This window comes from Amblyomma americanum, chromosome 2 (genome assembly GCF_052857255.1).
Source record: "Amblyomma americanum isolate KBUSLIRL-KWMA chromosome 2, ASM5285725v1, whole genome shotgun sequence".
NCBI classification, from domain to species: domain Eukaryota; kingdom Metazoa; phylum Arthropoda; class Arachnida; order Ixodida; family Ixodidae; genus Amblyomma; species Amblyomma americanum.
The window spans coordinates 212774182-212790527 of NC_135498.1; the positions used below are offsets into that span (position 1 = coordinate 212774182).

Below are 16346 nucleotides of genomic sequence, written 5' to 3' on the forward strand. Positions count from 1 at the left end.
ACAAAAATTACAGAAAGTACCTGAAAATATATGGAGAATCACGACAGGGAAAAGCTTTCGCATTGGGGCTATTAAGAAGACTTCAATGGAATCCTATAATTTTTATCGATCCACGTCTAGTATTTGTACTTCTCTCCGCACTGCATTCCGCGTCTCTATTGATACTGTTCCAGTCCCGCTCTCATTAAATGATCACTAGTGGCTGTGTTTAAAACAGCCACCTGTCGGGGCAGTGGCGTATTGTTTAATCGCTGCACTACAGCCCCAGGAATGCTACGTAGACAAATCGCGATCTCTGCTTGTTAGGTAGAGAATGACTTATTCGGTATAAATGGGCTTTAAGCCATTAAACTTATCGCGCCATACCCAGTTTTTCAGCATTGAATTTGAACGTAATGTTTCCTGCTTTCTTCCCACAGATTTTGGATAGGAGTTTGGCTAGTTTTGGCTATCCGCAAAAAGTACCACATCATTCGTATATCTAACCGCAAAACATTGGTCTGCCGTTAAAACTATATTGAGCCCAGTGGACGGACGGACGGCTGGCTGGCTGGCTGGCAGGCTGGCTGGCGGACGGACGGACGGGTGCTGAACCCTTTAAATCGGCGGTGGCTCAACACACTTAACCATGACACTCGTGAAATTTTACTTGCCAGAACAAACACCGAAAATCTCTAAAACACTTTTTACAACTTGTGGTTTGTCGCTCTCGTTGTCAACATTCACAAACACAATAAAATCATCCACATATCTAAAACACCCCACAACACATTTTTCCTCTTTCATGCACGCTGCCACGCGTTTGTCAAATTGGCCTAAAAATATTTCACTAAGTATTGGGGCTATGCAGGAGCCTATGCAAATACCATCTTTCTGCACGAACAACTTGTCGTTAAAACAAATGTAGGTAGATGAAAGGTAACATTCAATTAACGCTACAAAGTCATTAACAGAAACCCCGCTGCTATTTTGGAACTTGACAGCCCCCAAGCTCTCAATCCGCTCTTTTACTGCGTCTAAAAGCTCTGTTTGGGGAATGGAATAGAAGAGCTCCTCAATATCAACTGAAAAAGCAAAATTGGCTCGTGAAGCACCATCTTGCTCACCTAAAAATTCAATCACATCCTTGGAGTTGCTGACACGAAAAGGGTCTTCTGCGTCTAGTTGGCTAAGGTGCTTTTGTAGGTATTTTGATACCAAGCCTTGCCAGGCTTCTTTCTCGAATACAGTTGCTCTGAGAAACATGCCTTCTTTGTGGGTTTTTGCAGAAAAAAATACATTCAGCCCCGGCATATTCGCTGTCTTTACAGTCTGGTGCAGTCCTGTCAAACTCCTCTGTTCACACAGTCTTAATGCTTCAGATTTTACTTTCCTGCTAGATCTTTTCAAGGGGGTAAAATTCTTATCAATAGCCTGCTTAGCCTTTTCATGGTACATCTCTTTGGGAAACACGACGAATCCCCCCTCCTTGTCAGCAGTCAGCAAAGAGAGATTGTTTTTCCTGAGGTAATGAATCGTATTGTTCACACGCTTGCGTTGCCCCGAATGAACGCGGCTTTCTACTTGACAAGCAGTCGACACTTTCGGAGATACATCTATCTTTCTCTTCCCCCTCTGCACATTGACCAACTTTCCTAACCATCGTAAGGAGTCCGAGCGGTGTCTCGTTAACCTCATTACAAAATTTAAGCCCGCAGCTCAAAACCCTTTCAACTTTGCCTGGGAGACCACATTGCGCTAAACACAACACTTTTTTCTTCTTAGAAACATCTTGAAAATCCCCTTCTGCTTTTTTCCAGGCACACAATGATGGCAGGCCACAAGACCACAGGAACTCGGTAACATTAGCTGCCTCTCTAGCCCAAGTCCTGATCAAGGCATCACAGATTACCTGGCAGCTTGTCCTGGTCGCGGCATGCACACGCAAACACGAATGGAAATACCGGATGTGCCTCCAGAGTTCGGCACGGAAGATCTTTGTGATTCTTCTAGTATGTCGCACGGACGCTTGGCAGGGATGGAACAAGGCTTGCACATCAGGCGGTACCAGTCCATTCCTCAGGGCGAAGGATAGCACTCTTGCCAGGTAGGTAGTGAGTGCTATAAGGTTCACATAAGTAACTGAAGGATCACGACACAAAAAAGAAGGAAGCACAGGGCCCGATGTACGAGAAATCAATGCTATCAATGCGGAAAGCTGGGCTAGTTGGTATGTCATCATTAATTAAAAGACTAGCGCATAAAACTGGGACGCAGACAGAGAAGAAGACAGGACGGGCGCTAAACATCAACTGAGGTTTTACTGCGAGAAAAAAGTACATAAATTCATTTTGAGTGGTGCATGCGCTCACTGGGCTGAGGCAGTACACGCACAATCTAATCAAATCGGGGCAAAACTATTCCTTAGATACATTTTGAGTGGAGCATGTGCACACTGGGCAGGAACAGTACAAGCACATTCTAATCAAAATGGGGCAAACTATTCCTTAGGTACATTTTTTCTTTTTTGGACAAGGCAAGTGATGTTGTGCTTACACAGTTATCTTCTCACAAATCTCACGCCCCAACCTTGTGCCTCCCCTACCAAGCACACACGTGGCATCAAACACCGGCACGCACCCGCACTGCTGTGTGAGCAGATGAGTTTGACAGGGCTGCACTAAATTGTAAAAACAGCGAATATGTCGGGGCTGAATGTATTTTGTTCTGCAAAAACCCACAAAGAAGGCATGCCTCTCAGAGCAATTGTATCCGAGAAAGAAGCCTGGCAAGGCTTGGTATCAAAATACCTACAAAAGCACCTTAGCCAACTAGACGCAGAAGACCATTTTCGTGTCAGCAACTCAAAGGATGTGATTGAATTTTTGGGTGAGCAAGATGGTGCTTCACGAGCCAATCTTGCTTTTTCAGTTGATATTGAGGAGCTCTTCTATTCCATTCCCCAAACAGAGCTGTTAGACGCAGTAAAAGAGCGGATTGAGAGCTGGGGGGCTGTCAAGTTCCAAAATAGCAGCGGGGTTTCTGTTAATGACTTTGTAGCGTTAATTGAATGTTACCTTTCTTCTACCTACATTTGTTTTAACGACAAGTTGTTCGTGCAGAAAGATGGTATTTGCATAGGCTCCTGCATAGCCCCAATACTTAGTGAAATATTTTTAGGCCAATTTGACAAGCGCGTGGCAGCGTGCATGAAAGAGGAAAAACGTGTTGTGAGGTGTTTTAGGTATGTGGATGATTTTATTGTGTTTGTGAATGTTGAAAATGAGAGCGACAAACCACAGGTTGTAAAAAGCGTTTTAGAGATTTTCGGTGTTTGTTCTGGCAAGCTGACGTTCACACATGCAGCTCCGATGAACGGGTGTCTCCAATTCCTCGAGCTGTGTTTGTTCTTTGGCATGGGGCACATCTGTTGATCGTACCAGCCACGACAAAAATGAAACTTTACTCTTGTCTTGATTTTAGCCGCCAATCAGGTAACCTTCACTTGGCCACTTCTACCCGTTTAAAATCTGCTTTTCCTTCACTGTGCTTGAACCCCAATGTTTTTATTAAATCAGCCCCGCTGCTTTCCACCGTAGGGTGTTCAGCCGTTTCCTGCTCCTCTCCACACGCACCGCACAACGTTCTATCTCATGGTACCTGACTAAATGTCTTAGTCCACAAAACTCCCATCCTGGCCTAAAACAACCAAGAGCTTCCCCTACAATTATCATACATATTTCCTTTGGCAATTTCCTGCTTAAAGATCCTGTATGCTCCCAGTGCCGATTTCGTCGGCATCCCTGTTTTCCACAGAGCTCTCTCTGTTTCTTTAACCTTTTTCTTAACCGATAATTGCTGATTTGCCCCCCTACTGCTGTCCAGATATTTGCTTGTGAATGTTTTAGTTCGCTTTCTCCATTTTGTAGCGATAGCTACATTACAGTAGCATTACGAGCCTTCAGCGTGGCGGCACCGCCACGCTGTCACGTGCTAGGTCACGTGGTGCGGAGCAGCTGCCGGTTGCGCGGCGCCATGGCTGATCACGTGGTTGGTCACGTGACCAAGTTCAACTCGGCCACCTGTAGCTATCGCGTCACTCCATGTTTAACCAGAGCTAAACCACCACCAGTTTTTTCTGTCGCCATTCCTCCTCTTCAAGTAACTGAAAACTTTCCTAGCCCACTACTTTTCCCCCATTTTTCTCAATCGCTCCTCAAATGCTATCTTACTGCTAGCTTCTCTGCTCTCGAACGACGCCCATCCCATATCACCCTGTACCCCCTGATTTGGTGTATTTCCATGTGCTCCCAGAGCTAGGCTCCATGCGCCGCGTTGTTTGACTCCTAACCTTGCTTGAACATCTGGTCTCATGCACAGGACCGCATTGCCGAAAGTCAGACCAGGAACCATCACTCCAGATTCCTCTTACCACTTCATACCTATTGTCATTCCACAGTGCCCTATTTTTCATGACAGCTGCGTTACTACTAGCTTTATTCATTACATATTTTTCATGCTCTGTCAGATACTCAGCACCGTTATTTATCCACATCCCAAGAAGCCTGTGCTTCTGTACTACTTCTAGCGTTAACTCCTGTATTCTATGCTCACCGTCCTCATCATTAAATATCATGACTTCAATTTTTCTTTACTAAACTTGACACCTAATCTATCTCCCTCTGTACCACAGACGTCTATCAACTTCTGCAAATCTTCCTTGTCGTCAGCCATTAGCACTATATAATCCGCGTGCATTAATCCATTCGTCTTGCCTGGAGAAAGAAACTAGAGTGGATGGATGGAAGGTAGGAGCGTCCCCTTTGAAACGGGGCAGTGGTTGTTGCCACTATGCTCAGTTTTTTTCCTTTATTTTTCTTTAAATCTGCTGTAAGTTGTTAATAAAATTTGCCATTTTCTTTAAAATACGTCTTCCTACACTTTAAAACCTATGCCACTTCTCTGCTTTTGTGCCACCAATCCTCCAATCGCTTTTTGCTAATTTCCACCGCAGATTTATTTACATGACTATTGTTATCTCTAAACCCTAAGGCCTCAGGAAGAGTGACTGTGCCTGCATCGACATCGGTATGGATACCATCACATTTTAGGATGAGGTGTTCTGTTGTTTCTACAGATTTACCACACACAGCACATGTGTCATCTTCTTCGTTAAATTTCTTTTTGTAGCTGCGCGTTCTAAGACACCCTGACCTAGCTTCAAAGAGGAGAGAACTGCCTCTTGAGTTATCATAAAACGTTTCCTTCCTGATCTGCCTTCTCCAGCATCGATATAGTTCTACACATGCTTCTTTTCCATTGAATCTATCCAATTATTACCTTCGACGTTTTTAACCGGTCGTTTAATGCTCTTTCTTTCTCCTTCCTCGTCTCTGGCAAACTTACTGACCAGCTTTCTAGTTCGTTTCCACCGCTGTGTGCCAACGCTCTTTCTGTACAGGTATTTAAATACCTTAGCTGCCCACCTGTTATCATCCAATTTTCTCAGGCGTTCTTCGTATAGTACTTTACTCTGAGCTTCCCCTGCTTCGAACGTTGCCCAGCCCATATACCCCTGTACTGCCTCGTTTGTGGTTTTCCCGTGGGCACCAAATGCTAATCTTCCGACAGTTCTCTGATTTACTTCTAACCGCGACTGAACTTTAGCCCTTAAGCATAGAACCGCATTCCCGAAAGTAAGCCCCGGCACCATTATTCCTTTCCAAATACCTCTGAGGACCTCATACCTATTGTACCCCCACAATGCTCTATGTTTCATTATCCCGGCATCTCTTCGCCCTTTTGCTATGAGAGACTGTTCATGCTTTTCCGTGTACATATGCCCTTTGTTTACCCATACCCCGAGATATTTGTATCCGGCCACTCTGGGTATTTCATGGCCTTGTATTGTAAGCTCCTGATCAGTTGTGCCGCTGAAAACCATCACACCTGACTTAGTTGCGCTAAAACTGAAACCTAGACTCTCTCCTTCGTCTCCACAGCAATTCACCAAAGTTTGCAAATCTTCCTGGCTATCTGCTAACAGTACAATATCGTCCGCATACATTAAACCCGGTAGTCTTTGCTCAACAACCTTTCCGCCTAATGTGTACGACAGATCATAACCTAGATTGCTTCCTTGTAGCCTTCTTTCCATACTTATCATATAAAGCATGAACAGCAGCGGTGATAGAGGACAACCTTGCCTTAATCCTTTGTGTACCTGGACAGTTGTTGTGCTCTTAATTCCTTCCCATGTTATTTCAACTTAATTTCCTCGATATATTTCCTGTAGAAAATAATTACCTCATGACCGACACCTTCACGTTTTAATATGTTCGAGTGGCGATAGCGAGTGAGCGCCCCCTGGTGTCGCCGTCGCAGGTGGTGGGCCGCCGTCCGCCGTTCGGATCCAAGCTGGTGCTGGCGGCCAGGCGCATACCCAAGTACGAGTTGCACGTGGCACAGGTGGGTCCATCACTCTTTTCGCCGCTTCTGCGCGTTTCACTCGAATGCGCACGCGCGAAATCCTCTTGAGGAATGGAGCGCTGCTGTCGATTGCGCTCAGACTCTTGCGAAACACGAGAAGGATGGCACAGGCTTCTTGCCAACAACGCGTATGGTGGCAGCCTCCGGGTCACGTACGGCACACTAGCTTCGTGGCTCTGGTTTTAATAACGCTTGCAGCCAAGCGCAGAGATAAGTGCGAGGAACGAGCCCGTTTGCTGGAGCCGTAAAAGAATATCCCCGCAAGCAGCATAAACGCCCAACTACGTGCAGGGCATATATAGCCAAGCTGATGTCGCCTGCCATAGGGAACGAAGCCCGCGGCGACAGTAACAGTAGCGGGGATTCAATTAAAGCAGGTGCGCACAAATGTTGGGGTAAGCACGGGGCACATATCACAGCGTACACTTCCTCACTGCATGCGGTAGTGTCGTCTGAAGATCTCCTTTTGTGCAGATGCCACTGAACATGCACTAGCTATCGGCAAGCCACGCTGACCGGATTACGACGGGAGTCTTCGATGCATTGTTCTTGTTGCGTTGTTAGATATCTGATAATAGGAATCAGGCTAGAGAGGAACGCTTACTGACTGTATATCGATAATTCATTCTCAAATCCCTGTTTACTGGGAGCTAACCTTTTGGTGGGAAACTGGGTGGTGGCAGGAGAAGCGCGCCAAAAGACAAAGGTAGCCAACGGCAGCACTGCGCCGCAGGAGTCATGTCGCGGAGAGCTGGCGACGCTGTCGCTCCGGCTTCAGCTGGTGGGCGGCGGCCCCGGCTCGCTGGACCTGGTCCCCGTGCATCTGCTCATCGGGGACGCCGACGACCGGCTGCTTTTCCACCAGCGCATACTGTGAGTGACTGCATTCCCAGTGCTCGCGGCAAACGCAATGGCGTTTTGGAATAGGTGGCCCTTGACTCTTTCAAACCGGCGAGTCGCTGAGGTCACGCGAGAGGTTTATGCCAATTCTTTACGCTCCCTCCCGCTTAGCGAGTGGTCCTCCATGGACCGTAATTAACTGAGCGAAATCGGTCGCCCGACGGCTGCTACTCGCCAATGTGAATGTATCCTTAGGGCCACCTCACTGCCAGCCGGCTCTTGGCTGTGTTAGGCGCTCGCAGCGCTCACACATCCACAAAAAACTATTCAGTCATGGATAGCAACGGATCGCGGGAAATTCAACATTTTGAGCCAGGGACTATCTGTTTGAACAGCGATGCTTTCTGACGTCATATCTCTGCGGCGACCAAGCAACGTGTACTGGCTGAGCTTAGCAGTCATGCTAGAAATGCACCAAACCGCGAAGCATGCTTAAAATTTTCGTCGTTTTATGACTGGAATTTTTCATTGCGTATGTCTGGAGACAAAACAAAAACTTCGGGCGCCTTTCGTTTCCCTCGCCCGTGAGGCGCAGTTATACTGGAACAGATGGTAACAGCCCCCCCCCCTCCCCCCCCCCCACCTCCTCATTGATGGACGCCACCTTGTTGTTCCACCCTGTCCGCCGTTAAGGGCCCACGGATATGGCCTCACAAACACCGAGGCGGCCTTTGCGTTAAACCTAGTCACCCAGCGTCACGTTTTCTGGGCACAGATAGCTTTCTTTCCTCCTTGGGCGGAAACCGGGGTGTAGTCTAAGGACACGCGCCGAACCGGACTCGGAAGTCGGGACCACTTTGACGAAGCCAGTCTTTCACGTCTTAGAGGATAGAGGTCTCATGGAGCATAGGGAAACTTTGTACGAGTCCTGTCTCAGCTGCATGTTTCCTGGCCTGCGTGAGCGTACTAGAGGGAGGACGACAGCCTCAACAATCTGTAGCTTATTATCACCGTCGCTACTCTATCTCCTATAATTTTTTCTCAAACGTAGATCTCTTAATGTATTGCGATCTCTTTCAATTGACCGGAATAAGGACCTTTGCTACTCACTGCCATACACATGATGCCTCGTGTGAGGTCGTCAGTGAACGCATCGAGGAAAGAGGAACCATTCATTTTGAAAACCCCTTCCTTGAGTCGTCGTCCTTTAAAAGAGAGCTACACGTTCAGCGAAAAGCGGTTTCATTAGCTCCTGTCCTGCGCCTTGCAAAGTGGTCTTTGGCTGACGCGCGCTGGCAGAGGGCTGAATAAGGCCCTGCATCATAGCAGTGCCGAGTGAAGAGGGTCTTGGGAAGGGGCGGTCTGCGTGCGATGTTTCCCGCGCCCAAAGAATTGCGCAACGCCGAGACTAGTGCAGCAAGAACCACAGTGTACTGAATAAGCTAGGGACCAAAGTTGTCTGCGAAATTCCGTTTTCATGCGGTGTGGCGTGTGGTATATGTCGGACTAAACTGACTGTTGCTTAAATGGCAGGGGCACGGGAATTTTCTCAAAGGTTACAAAGAAACCACGCTCGCCGCTCATCTGATAGCTTGCACTGTACTCCATATGCAGCTTGAAAATATACAAAGTGCGGAGATCAGTGAGAACGAAGAGTTGGCCCAGAATTCAATTCTTTGCAGAAAGCGGATAACTGCTCAGCGTATACATTCTGTGCGCTTATCCCAGAGTGAGATATTCTTACTATATGGACCAGTGCGAGTGACGGTGTTGGTGTTTTTAAGGTGAAAGCCTTTAAGGGCACAGGGTACGGTAAAATTAGAAAAAAATCGTTTTTTTTTTCTTTTGGAATTTTAGAAGCTCAATTCTTTCTACACATGTTCCATGATCGCACTTTCCTCAGAAAGCCATATTTACGGCTGAAAAACGCTTTTTCCGAAACCAAGTAGTGAGCGGCCACGCCCCCTTTCAGAATTAACGTCAATTGTTTCAACCAAAAAGTCCACCACCTGATTTCAAAACTTGTCTAAAATCAGCTACATATAAAAAATTGTCTGGCAACTATTGTACACCTCCTCTTTTTTAGCCAAGACAATCCTGAGACGCTTTGCACGTCTTTTCCACGTTTCTGCAACCTTCATGCAGCTGCGACCGAGCGCTGTGCTTTTCGATCAGTATTGTAAATTGTGCCGGTGTTGGTTGCTGTTGATAAGTTGAGATGCCCAGGGCAAAGAAGGCCTTCGTCAGGCGTGAATTTCACGGCAACCGCTACGCTCATCGTGAAAAAGCAAAAGGATGTCCACGACCGAATGAGATCCCGAACGCCGAACGCGCCAGCTCCTCGACATCGAAGCTTTCAAGATTTTCTCTGTGCTTCCAGGAAGAGGATGTGCTACAGAGCAGCAGCCAATATGCCTTAATGGACATGGACGGCATTTGTGCCGCAATTACACAGATTTGTGTGTGCAGAGAGTGCGGTGGAAGTGTTGAGCTCATCGAAATTGTGACAAAACGGGTAGGTGTTGCAAGCGTTTACAGTTTGAACTGTGAAGTGTGTAGTGCCGCACAACGATTTGAGACGTCGAAGAAAACTACTTCTGGCCTCTATGAAGCCAACCTCAGGTTAGTGTATGCCTTGAGGTCCATTGGTAAGGGAATGGCTGCAGGAAATATACTCTGTGCTATGCTAAACCTTCCTAAGCCGCCGACAAAGTTTGCGAAATACAATCAAGAGCTTCTAGGTCACATCGAAGCTGCTGCTCAGGAGTCGATGAAAAGGGCAGCTGACAAAGCTGTGCAGCTGAATGAGGGGGATAAAGACATCGCAGTTGCTCTTGATGGAAGCTTGCAGAAGCGAGGCCATACTTCCAATAACGGCATAGTCTCTGCGACCAGTGTAGACTCTGGGAAAGTGCTGGTTATGGAGGTTTTGTCTAAACGTTGTCCAAAGTGCAGCATCAAGGGTACAAACAGTGACCCCCTTCATAGAGAGGTGTGCCAAAGCAACTACCAAGGCACCAGCGGTGGAATGGAAGTCGCAGGAGCACTGAAAATTTTCGGCAGGAGTGAGGAGCTTCACGGCGTTCGATACGTCAAATACCTTGGGGATGGTGACAGCAAGGCTTTTATGGCTGTGAAGGCACAAATGCCATATGGTGATTCCGTTGAAATATCCAAGGTTGAGTGCATAGGGCACGTGCAAAAAAGGATGGGCACAAGGTTACGAAGGCTAAAAAAAGGAAACAAAGCAGGAAAACTCTCTGATGGAAAGAGCCTCTCGGGCCGAGGCCAACTGACTGATGCAGTAATAGACAAGCTCCAGACGTATATGGTTTGGCCTTCAGAAGAAATGTAGGAAACCTGGATGAAATGCGAAAGGCCGTTTGGGCAACCTTCTTCCACTTATCGGCCACAGACGATGACCCATGCCATGGACTTTGCCCAAAGGGACCTGATACGTGGTGTGCCTTCAACCGAAGTCAGTCAGAGGGCAAGCCATTTTTCCACAAGGAGAGTTTGCCTGCATCTGTCTTGGAGGCTATCAAACCCATTTATAGGGAGCTATCGAAGGCTGAGCTCCTAGAGAAGTGCCTGCATGGGCGAACTCAAAATGCAAATGAGTCGTTCAACCATGTTGTTTGGGAACGCGCGCCAAAGAATGTGTTTGTTAGGCTTCGGACCCTACGGATGGCAACACTGGATGCTGTTCTTTCATTTAATGATGGTAGCATCGCACGGGCCAACGTTTTGAAGGCGTGTGGATTGAACCCAGGGAGCAACACCATCAAGTGGCTGAGGGAAGCTGACCATAAGCGCATGTACTTTGCGGACCGAGCAACACGACAGCTTACAAAAGAGGCCTGACACTCAAAACGACAAGCCGAAAAGCGAAAAAATGACGGCGACAGTGACTACGAAGCAGGGGGCTATTAAACCAATTACTATGGAGGCGTTTCTGCGAATAAAAAATGGTTTTTCACTTCTTTTTTCTCTTTACGCTCAATTATCTCAAAACAGTGTTTTTTTCTTACAAAGTTACCATTATTTCCAATGTCTTTCAAGACAGACGGCTGATTTTTTTTTGCAATCATCTACATAAGTGTTGCCAACTACTGAACTAGAATTAAGCAATTTCACTGAGCAGTTATTCTGTTATGAATTTTGAAATGCGCAAAGAAAGGCCAGATTTGTGTACTACCGGAAAAATTTTTATTAAGAATCGAATTTTCAACACATTTAAAATATTCTAGTTCAGTAAAAAGAGCACAAAATTTGGCAAACAATGATATATGTATTATTAGGCTACTGTTATTAGTTAGTGAGAAAAATGTACCTCAACATGGCCTAAAATGCATGGGAAGTATAGGGCTTACCCTGTGCCCTTAATGGCTCATACTTGCGGCCATGACGTTGTTTGGTCTCAGGTCATGCCCGGTCTCAAGTCATGTCACACACATGACTAAATGAACTCGCTAAGAAAAAAATTCTTGTGCACGGCGGGATTCGGACCACCATCCTTCCGTTCCTCAGCGAGAGTGCTAACGAGTACGCTACTTCCTGTGAACGCATATGTAGTTCTCCATGCCTTATTTTTCTTTGCTTTTCTCTACCCACACTAATATATGTCCAGCCTGTAGGCTGGGTAACATTATTCTTCTCTTTTTCTCTGCCCATACTAATATATGTCTAGCTTGTCATGAACACTATTTTTCGTTCTTTTTATCCTCCCACAATAATTTTTGTCTAGCCTGTCGTCGTGGAGGGGCCCGAGGTAGCTGACCTCGTGTTAGGTTCTCCTGTCTCCGGCGGTCGGAATCCTTTGCGTTTGGTGGGTGGTCGGGCATCCCGTGAGCGGGGCCGCACCATTAGGCAATATTGACGACCTCCCGGTCCTGGCCAGGCAGGCTAGCAATGAAGTCAATACATTTGAAGGATCAGAGCAAAAAACTCGCTGTCCCCATTTCCATCCCTATGCCCATAACCACTTTCCCCACAACCATACAACCCATCCACTTCATCCATCCTCTCCGCTACGTCCCAGGGGAGGTCAGGGGTGTCTCCCCGGACCCGCTCCCCCGGCTGTGGGTCGCTATATAGCTTGTCCTCCCCCCCTTCATTTTTTCCCATTTCGCCCACGTATGGGTGGTAACATTACCATTGCCTTCGGGCCTTTTCATTTATCTTCAAATTTTATTAAGCATGTTATAGGTACGTGGTGCAGACAGGCGCTCATTATTTTACAACCTTTTCAGGGTGCACCAACCTAATATTTGTCTAGCCAGTTAGCCCGTTATACTTAGCGGCACGGGCAGGGACACACTATTTTTCGTTTGTTTTCGTTGTCGCAACATATATATATATATATATATATATATATATATATATATATATATATATATATATATATATATATATATATAGTATAGAAAGATAAACGTATTTGGTTGCTAGAGGCAAAAATTCAAAGTTGAAAACGCTTCATTTAGCCATAGATTTATTTTGAGTCGACGTTTCGGACAGAGCCTGTCCTTTCTCAAGACTGAAGTTACAGGGGTCTTCTTCCTCTTCTTAAGGAGTTGGCACTGGCACACATGTACGACACATGAACAAAAGAAACAAACGGTGGCAAAGAATACTAGAAAAGATACAGATAGAAAGGGAAAAAAGGGGGAACAAATAAAAAAGAAAAACGTGTTGTACCCCGCCGCCCACCCCGAAGCCGCGGGGAGCCGACCCCGGACGAGGGAAACAAAAAAAAGGAAAACACGGAGCGGGAGAGGATAATGGCTACCCATCAAGGCAGCAAAGCGGCGGCGTGTAAGGTGGACAGGAGCAGACGGTGGCGGGATCGCCCTACACACAAAAGTTAAAGACGCGTGCACTCGCGTGCCCCGTACACAAAGAGTAAACAAATAAACAGAATAAAATGCAGACAGGGTCGGAGCTTCCGTCATCTTGAACCACTTCGGCAGCCAGAGCCAAGGCCGAATCAGCGGCGCCGTGAGCTTAACTAAACACACGTGCACTGTGCATGAAAACACCCAGACACACAGCAGTAAAACATCCGAGCTCATGCCAGTGTCGTGTGACGGCTAAATGACAATGGCGGGAGCATTTAAGCGAGTAAGGTGTACAGAAACAGACGGTGGCGGAATTGTCCAACATATATAAATTGGAGATGCTTGCACTCGCGTGACCTGGCCAGAAAAAGTAAACAAATAAACAAAATAAAATGCAGACAGGACAGGAGACTTCCGTCATCTGGAACCATTTCCGCAGCCCGAGTCAAGGTAGAATCAGCGGCGCCGTGAGCTTAACTACACACACGTGCACTGTGCCTGAAAACACCCACAAAAGAAAAAAGTGGAAAAACATCCGAGTTCGGCCAAGTGTGGTGTGGGAGGTAAATGTGAATGGCGTGAGCAATTAGGCAAGGGTTCTTTAATTGCACCCCGTCGTCAAGGTAATCGAACTGGGAAGATAGGGGCAGGATGGGGTAGGGAATGAAGAAATTTGTGTGAGCTTGAAAAAGATGTCGCTGGCAAGAAACGACCGAGGTATGTCAAGCTGGCTCTCGTAATGTCAGCAACGGCCCTGCAAGGGGCGGATGGAGGACAATACACCTGGACTTTCATTAATGCCGTGAGGAATTGTTTCAAATTTGTAAATGAAGTACGACTCGCGTTGTTCTCTTTCCCGGGTGTTGTGGAACCCACCCTGTAGGACTGTTAACTTAATTGCATCAAATGGGTGGTTTCGCTCATTAATGTGTTTTGACAAGGGAAGGTTGGGTAGGGATAAGATATGCGCGCGGTGGTTATTAAAGCGAATTCGTAGAGGGTTGACGGTCTGTCCAATGTACTGCATACTGCACACACTGCATTCTAGGAGGTATATTACGTTGCAGGAATCACAATCAAAGTTGCCATTAATTTCCCATTTGAAGCCTGAAGCTGTGCTTACTGCACAGCTTGATGTTTGTATGTGTTTGCAGACCTGGCATCTACTTTTTCCACAGGGCCGGCACCCCAAAACCGGCTGGTTATTTGTTTTTGAGTGTACCAGAATATTTTTAATGTTTTTTGGTCGTCTGTAGATCACATGAGGGGGAGCAGTGAAAATTTTGGTGAGGCGCTCGCTTTGTTCGAGGATGTTGAAATGTTTTCTGAGGATTTTGTTTACGTTAGGCGGGTTACTGGTGAAGGTAAGTACGAGATTGGCCCGGTGGTCTGTTTCGTCGTTGTAGCGACATCCCTCCAGTATTTGCTCTCGGTTGAGTTTAGATGCCTTTTCAATGGCATCGTCGACAATGGCGGGGGGGTATCGTTGCTTAATGAGGACTTCTCGCATGCGTTTGGAATTTTTTACGAAGTCCTCGTCTTGGGAACATATTCTTTTAAATCGATGTGCCTGAGAGTATGGGATGCTTGTTTTAGAGTGACGAGGATGGCAGCTTTGGAAGTGTAGGTATTGTTGGCGGTCCGTCGGTTTTCTATATACACCGGTGGTAAGTGAGCCTTTGTTTACCGAAATCTCAACATCTAGAAAGTTAATTTTGGTGTTGGAGTACGTGTAAGTGAAAGATATGTTGGGGTGGACGAGGTTGAAGTTTTCAATAAAACGTACGAGTTCTTGCTCTGTGTCAGTCCATATTAAAAAGATGTCATCCAAGTAGCGTTTGTATAGGGTGGGCTTAATGGGGCAATCTTTCAGAAATTTGGATTCAATACTATGCATGAAGATATTGGCGTAGGTTGGTGCCATCCTTGTACCCATGGCTGTGCCATTAATTTGCAAATAGTGTTCATTGTTAAATTCGAAGTTGTTATATTCGAGTACGATTTTTGCCATTATTTCTAAAACACGTGGGGTAGGGGTTTCCTCCTTTCTGTTTTGTTCATACGCTTCGATCAGAGATTTAATGCCATCGGAATGGGGAATGTTTGTGTAGAGAGAGACTACATCTAGTGTTGCCAGGAAGGCTCCTTCCGGGAGTTTGAGACCTGCTATTGCGCGAAGGAAATGGTTTGTGTCGCGTATGTATGATGCGTGTGTTGTTGGAATATGTCTAATTAGTGTGTCAATGTAACTGGAAATTGGTTCTGTAATCGTGCCAATGCCAGATACTATAGGGCGGCCAGGATTATTCTTTTTGTGGATTTTCGGTAAAATGTAGAATCGGCCCGGCGACGGGTGTGGTGCGGTGAGGGCTTTAGATAACCGTAGGGATATGTCCCCATTCTTCGCAAGTTGACCCAGGGTCTCCGCTACAACATGTTGGTATTGCGCAGTTGGGTCTGCTTCAAGACGTTGATAGAAACTAATGTTAGAGAGTTGTCTCAAGCCTTCTTCAATGTATTTTTCGCTGTCCATGACAACTATACCACCTCCCTTATCCGCTGGTTTTATGATTATATCTGTCCTTCTGCTCAGAGCCTTCAATGCATCCCGTTCGTTTTTAGACAAGTTCTGCCTCCCTGGAGTTTGATTCTTGTAGGCGTAAATAATGTCTTTCTGGACGGCGTTAATGTACATGTCCAAGTGTTTGTCCCTTCCTATACTAGGAGTCCAGTGGTGGTTAGTAACGACGAGTTCTCTGCTATCCGCGGTAACCCGCGCCCGATCGAAGAAGTATTCCCGGAGTCGCAACATTCGTGCAAAGTTGTCCAAATCTTTTAACACCGAGAATTCGCTGTATTTACCGGTGGTAGGGCAGAATGTAAGGCCTCGAGAAAGGACGGATATTTCCTCTGTCGTTAAGGCCCTGGTTGATAGATTAATAATATTGTGCTGGAAAGCAAAGTCGGCGCTTGGAACCGCAAGATTATTATTAGTAGATGCTGTCATTTCAGATCGTTCTACGCGTGTTTCTTGAACTGTTGACGTTTGTGTCGTTCTACTGGATTTGTTGTTGGAGTTTATTATAATAGTGGGGTTAATATTTGTAGCTGCCTCCGTTCTTGATTCTTTTTCGCTTGTTATTGATTTTGACCACACGTGTTCTGGAACCCCGTCTCGAATAAATTTTTTGTGTTTGG

At 46.3% G+C, this 16346-nt stretch overlaps 1 protein-coding gene across 1 annotated transcript in view; it reads left to right on the forward strand.

Moving 5' to 3' along the window:
* Positions 1-16346, forward strand: part of LOC144122126 (putative ATP-dependent DNA helicase HFM1) — a 364149-nt gene that overhangs the window by 284507 nt on the left and 63296 nt on the right. Inside the window, exons 22-23 of the mRNA XM_077655666.1 lie at positions 6364-6447; positions 7202-7341. Of these exons, the coding sequence (XP_077511792.1) occupies positions 6364-6447; positions 7202-7341 (224 nt within the window). The remainder of the gene's footprint in view (positions 1-6363; positions 6448-7201; positions 7342-16346) is intronic.